This window comes from Octodon degus, unplaced genomic scaffold, assembly GCF_000260255.1.
Source record: "Octodon degus isolate 3935 unplaced genomic scaffold, OctDeg1.0 scaffold00037, whole genome shotgun sequence".
NCBI classification, from domain to species: domain Eukaryota; kingdom Metazoa; phylum Chordata; class Mammalia; order Rodentia; family Octodontidae; genus Octodon; species Octodon degus.
This window is the reverse complement of record NW_004524613.1, coordinates 16160259-16166988: the sequence shown is the minus strand read 5'-3', so window position 1 is coordinate 16166988 and position 6730 is coordinate 16160259. Positions and strand designations below refer to the sequence as shown.

At 46.3% G+C, this 6730-nt stretch overlaps 1 protein-coding gene across 1 annotated transcript in view; it reads right to left on the bottom strand.

Annotated features, from left to right (window-relative positions):
- Positions 1-5003: 5003 nt before the first annotated feature.
- The window catches only part of Pabpc1l (poly(A) binding protein cytoplasmic 1 like), a 26077-nt gene continuing 24350 nt past the window's right edge, over positions 5004-6730 (bottom strand). Inside the window, exon 8 of the mRNA XM_023714847.1 lies at positions 5004-5112. Coding sequence (XP_023570615.1) covers positions 5092-5112 — 21 coding nt within the window. The 3' untranslated portion in view covers positions 5004-5091. The remainder of the gene's footprint in view (positions 5113-6730) is intronic.

The following is a 6730-nucleotide window of genomic DNA, read 5'->3' as shown; positions in this document are numbered from 1 at the left end:
AAAAAAAAAAAAAACTACTCTTCTATACTCCTGTATACAAGCACAATTATGTATGCCTATGATCCCAGGTACTTGGGAGTTGAGATAGGAAGACTAGAAGTTTGGAACCAGCCTGGACAACATGATGGGCTCCCATCTTGAACACAAGCAAGTACAGTGAGTACAGGATTTTTTAAAAAAGACTATTTGTGTTCATTATGGAAGAAAAAACTTTAACATTAATACCAGACAGGATATGGAAATACTGAACTTGAGACTTCTGTGTGTGTGGACACCAGGAATCAAACTCAGGACCTTGTGCTTGCCAGGCAGGTGCTTGTGCCACTGAGCTATGTCCCTGGCCCTGAACGTAAGACATTTCAGGGAGCAGGAAGTCAGAAATACAGAGAACAAACTCACATCCCACCATGAAGTATTTCTAGCAACAAGGCCTCCCATTGGTGCCAACCCACCTTGGCAAGGGCATGGAGGGTTCAGCCATGATCACACCCTTGCATCCGGAGTGTGAGGGGTCTTCCCAGGAAGAGAGTGGCAGTGTTTACAGAGACCTGCTAACAAAGCTTTCTACCTCTATTAAGCTCTTTACATTTTTCTTTAGTGGTGGGGTGGGATGGGATGTGAAGTAAGTAGCAAGACCCTAATAAAATGAGCTGAGGAGACAATGGTATGGAGCCAGTAAGGGCCTCTGCTGAAAGGCCAGGAGATTTTGCTGGCCATGCAGTAAAGAACTCAACAAAGAGGAACGAGACTGCTCATTTATTCAAAGTTAGCAATGTCTTTAGCAAGACCTGTCTCGGACTCTGGGGGTGGAGATGAACTGCACAAGGATTTGAGAGACCAGTGGAACCTCCCGTACTTCTCTAACACACAGATGTTTCCCACTACCCTGCAATAGGCACCAGAAGACAGATGAAATTTGGCAAAGCTTCCTCTGGTTAGAAGAGATGTGAAGACCTGTAATACCAACATACCCTTACACTATTGCCTGGCCCTTACAGTCCTGCATGCAATTCTCCACAAAATCACAGAATAGCAGTGCCAGAAAGAGCCTTTGTCTGACTAATATTTTAAGACAAGAGAACAGAAGCTTTGAGGGTCAAGGTGGCTTGGATAAGGTTACCCAATAGCTTCACTGGTGACCAAAATCAAGATTCATCTTCACATCTGACCTTACTCAGGGTGTTCCTGACAGGCTAGCCAGCGCCCAGCCCCACCTTCCCTGGCCAGCAAAGGGAGCACTCACCAATCATCTGCTTTTGTTCATGGAGTGGTGCTGCAGCCAGCATGGATGCAGTCAGGGGCTCCTGTCCAGGGACGTGCACAGCAGGCTCCTGGACCTGCAAATGGTGCCAGGGGCACATCCTTTAACCACACAGATGGGAACGGTCTCCACACACTTACCCTGTTAGGTCCACATGGGCTGCCAAAGGAAGGCTTTGGAAGAGGGGAATAAAGTCCCTACCAAGGGCATATGAATTACAAACAAAAATATGCTCTAAGCTATGAGTATGTATGAGCCCATAAAGACCCTGATGAACACTGCCAAATGAAGCCCATACGTCACTAGCCACTTTGTACCAAAAAAAAGCACTTTATTGGGTAGCTTCATGAGAACTTAGCCAGTACCATTCAGACCCTTCATCTTAGTCACTTTAAAAGTGTTGTTGCTGTTTAAAAATTACTCTTGTTCATTTTGCAAAGAAACAGTTCAAACTAGATGCACTGAAATTCTAGATAATGCTGTATTTGAAACCTTTATTTTAGACAAGGAGATGCAGCTTTTTCAGCCTTTTTTTTAAATTATAAGGTATTTTCACTTCTATTTTAAAGCCTAATTACATCTCATCACTACTTACCATATTCTTTTTTTTCCGAGATAGGGTTTCACTATGCAGTTAAGGCTGGCCTTGAACTCACTAGGTACCCCAGGCTGGCCTTGAACTCCTAACAATCCTACTTCAGCCTCCCAAGGGCTGAGATTACGGTACTCTGCCACCACAACCAGCATGCATATTCTTAGAATACCTTTTCTTACTGCTCAACAGAAATACTGAGGAAGTCCAAATTAATTTTGGTAACAATTTAGGAAAAACTCATAATTAGTAAATTATGACCCTGGCCTGCCTTCCTTTTGTGTTAAAAGGTTGATATTTCATGATTGTACACATTACTAAGGAAACTTTACAAGATAAGAATGAAAACCAAGGACCAAAAGCTAACACCTGAGCCCAGTTTCTGAGCTGAGACTTCCAGAACCTACACTTGGCAGCCATCCTTACCCCGTGGGTGACACGTACAGTTGAGGAACACGTGCATGGCAGGAGAGATGGCCCTTCTGCAGAGCATGCTGTCCTGCCCATAGTCTGGGTACCAATGTTCGCTATAAAATAAATAAGCAGAGTTTAATGGCTACTATCAAAAATACAAAACAGAAAATAACAAGTATAGATTAGAAGAGAAAGAAATTGCAACACCTGAACGCTGCTGGTGGAAATGTAAATGGTAGAATCATTACAGAAAAAAAAAAATATATAAGCCTTCCAAAAGGAAGGAGATTCTGACTCATGTTAGAGCATAGGTGAATCCTGAGGACACTGTGGCGTGTGAAATAAGCCAGTCACAAATACTGTATCATTTATTTATATTAAGTACTTAAGTGTACTTAAATCCACAGAAGCAAAGTAGAATGGTGGTTGCCACAGGTGGTGGGAATTTAATGGGTTAAGAATTTCAGTTCTGCAAAACAAAGGACGTTTTCAAGATGGATGTAGTGATGGTTTGCCTAACAGTGCAAAGGTACTAACATCGCTGAACTAGTATACTTAAAAATGGTTAAGTGTTGAGTTTTATATATATTTTACCAAAACTTTGAAAGAAAAATCCAGGCCAGATTTTTGACAGATCTTGACAGTAACCTCGCATCAGGGACTGTACCTTACTAATTTGTATATAATTCCCAGTGCCATGCAGAGTAGCACAGAGATGTGAGAACATCTGCCGAACGAGAGAACAGATGTGCCTGCCTTTGAGCCAAAATCTGCACTGTTGAGCACAGCTGCTGTAACACTTCCTAAGGTTAATATCCTCAAAACTTCTCACAACAAAACTACTGCCCCATTTTATCCCTATTTTAAACAGGTGATCAGAGTGGAGGTAGCAAAGGCCACAGAGTGGGAGGGTCTCGGGAGCTGAGGCCACGCCAACTCTACACTATACACACAGCCTCCAGAGTCTAGTTGGCTCACCAAGAAGGCAAGTCACTATGAAGGCCAGTCCTGACTCCCTCCAATGGCAACCCCAGCACCATGACCTTGCCCCACCCTCCTCTGACTCCCATTCTTCTTGCCCTGCCCACACTCACCCACTCTCTTGGTGTGGGGTGCCAGGTGTGGCACCTGGGTAGAGGCCTGCCTGACACTGCTGACATGGGCCCGGGGGCGCCGGGGCAAGCCTGGGGGCCGGACCACTGAGGCAGCTGGAGGGCAGACAGCTTGTGGCACAGAGAAAAATGGAGAGAACAGTTGTGGCAGTGGTAATCAGAGTAACAAAATACCCTGAAAGTTCCAGGGCTGGGAAGGGTAACTAGAAATTCATGGCAGAAAGATGGGGGAATTCAGCTAGAAGGGCTGCAATAACCCAGTTCATGCCTACCCAGAGTCCCAAGGTGCATAAGACCTACGACCACACACTTAGTCCTAACACAGTCTGAAGTGAGTTTGAACTTGGCCTTTAAGAAGAAAAGCCATTCATTACAATACAACCAAAGGAAGTTCAGTTTTTCAGTTTTGCAAGACTTTTCAATAATAAATCAGAAACATCTTTGGAAATACACATAATAACCACCCCTCCCCTGGCTTACAGGCGTGGGCCTGTGCTTGGTGCTTAACGTACACCTCCTTCAGGTCCAAGATCAGAGGAGGAAACTCTGGCTTCAAGAGGCGAAATGACCCACTCAGGAAATGGCAGGGCCAGCGTGGCCCCAGTGGGACACACTGCCTGCCTCTCAGAGCCTACCCTTGCAGGCTGGGCTGAGGGTAGAAGGGACTAGTTCACTTACATGAAGTTCTCTGGGGCTGGGCTGTCCACCTTGGGGTAGGCTGGACAGGGGCCACGGAGCCAGGGCCGCTGTAGCACGCAGCCTGTGCTGGAGGCTGTGTGGGAGAAGAGGACCACAGAGTGAGGGGCTCTGCTCAACAGGCTAAGGAACTGCACTCCCTCAGAGACAGCACTGCAAGACTCCACTCTCCCCTCCAGGAGGCAGGCTAGCAAAGGCTGGCATGCAGGGCTCTTTCATCCCTTCTCAGGGTGCCCATTAGCCTTGAATCCTTCAGGGCCACATCAGATTTCAATCCTTGCTTATCAGGCCAAGTTCAATGGCTTAGATGAAGAAAGGTGACACATCCTACTCTAGGGTGTGCCAGCTCAAGCAACTGCTAAAGGTGAGGGAAGACCCCAAACCCAGCAGCCTGCAGTCACTTACACTTCCCAAACTATGCTCCTCAGAGCCAAGCAACGTGCTAATGGGCTTCCCCGCTAAATGACCATCTGTTAGGAACATGCTACCTACTGCATGCCTGCTGAGAAGAGTCATCATAAATACTAATATATGAGCAGAGGGCAACTGACAAAGTAGAGAAATGTTAAGATGCCTTTTGTTTAATGCAAAATCTCTCAAACTTAGTTGCCCACATTTTCTGTCTGCACAACACTCAGGAATTTCTCTCAGACTAGAAGATGCTGTTTGACAGCAATACTATCCATCTCCTCCCAGATGGGGATACTAGGCACGAATGGCCTACCTAGCAAGTTTCAGCCCTACCTACTTTTACCCATGAAGCTCCCACCTCCCTGCTCTAGGGAGCTGTCTGGAGGTGGTGGGCGGGAGCTACGCACAGACTATCACCTGGGGCACAGCAGGCAAGAAGAAGCTGTTGGGCTGCTGGAAGGAGCCCATGACAGGGCGGCCCAAGGCCTGCACTGTGGAGAGGCGCTGCATGTACTGATTGGTCAAGATGGCCTTCCGCTCTTCTTTGCGCTGGGCCAGTGCCACATACAGTGGCTTGGTGCCCACGATACACCCGTTCATCTCTGTCACAGCCTTTGTCGCCTCTTCTGGAGAGGAAAAACACACAAAGCCAAATCCCTTGCTGTGGCCACCCTCTGTCATCACCTAAAAGCAAGACAAGACAAGCGTTGCTGGGGGCGGCGAAGAAAGCACCAGGTTTGTGCTCCCCTCCTTCCTCAGGACTGAACCCCACAGCTAGCAGACCCATAAAAATCTGTGATTGGGACAACTGTCCACGCCAAGTTTCCTGAGGCCTACTATGTGCTAGACACTACATGCCTGTCCAGTTCACACACAGCCTCCTTATAAGGGAGGTACCTTGACCCCTACTTTCTCAGGGAGGGAAGGGAAAGTTAAGAGTAACTTGTTCACTAGGTAGAGTGGTGCCACTTGTAATCCCAGCACTGGAGGCTAACGCAGGAGGATCACCCACAAGTTCAAGGCCAATTCAGGCTACATAGTGAATTAAGGCCAACACAAACCACATAGCAAGGCCTTGTCTCAAAAAAAAGAAAAAAAAGTGACTTTTACAGTCACCCAGCTAAGGACTCCACACAGCCAGGACACAGCTCAGCACCTGGTAACTGCTACTGGCTCAGGGATGCCCTGCACCAGGGTCTTCAGGAGCCTGAGGAGGCTGCTCTCACTTGCTCTTTTACCCAGCCTCCCCTAATGTCAGCATGGTGCAGTTGTTAAAACTGCGATAGTAACACTGGTGCAACACCGATGACCACAGCTTTAGCACCTCCTTACAGTGTACCACCTAAATCCCGGACTTCATCCAGATCTCGTTTCTAAAACTAGTATTTTTCTCTTCAAGAATCAGATCCACACTGCATTTCTAACCTTTCTAGTCAAGACACTGGCCCGATTCATCCTGGGCTACACAGTGAGTTCAAAGCTAGCCTGAATAACATCATGAAAACCTGCCTAAAAAACAAAACAAAACAAAACATGGTCTGCCACTTCTCAGCATGCCCGCAGGTCCAAACACCCTTTTATGGGGCATCACTGATAGAATTCAGGGGGTCTGTGAAGGGGAAAAACAGACACCTTTATTTTCATACTACCAATTCCTTCTATTATGAATATGGAAAAACTGGCAGTTGTAGCCATGCCTGTAACTGTCAAAGAAGAATCAATTATTTCCATGTCCTTACTGATCTCAAAATATCATTTATGCTGCTACTGTGACAGATCTCATTTTAATGTGTAAGGTACTATTGTTGCTTTAGTACTGAGCCGCAGTTCAATATAATTTTTTTTTCTTTTTTTGGAACTGGAAATCAAACTGAGGACCTCACACTTGCCAGGCAAGCACTGTCACTGAACTATATCCCAGGCCCCTCATTTCTTAATAATATTATTAACTTTATATATTTAAAAATACTCTTAGAGGGGCCGGGGAGATGGCTCAGTGGAATAAGCGCTTCCCTGGCAAGTGCAAGGGTCTGAGTTCAATCCCCGGTTCCAAGAGAAAAAAAAAAATACTCTTAGAAGAGTTCCACAGTCTTACAAGATAGCCAAAGAAGTGCTGACGCAAAAATATTAAGAATTTCTATGGGCTGGTGAGATGGCTCAGTGGTCCAAAGCACCTACTTAGAACAAGCTTAGCAAAGCACAGGGACCACGGTTCAATCCCCCAGCACCACATGCCAGCCAGCC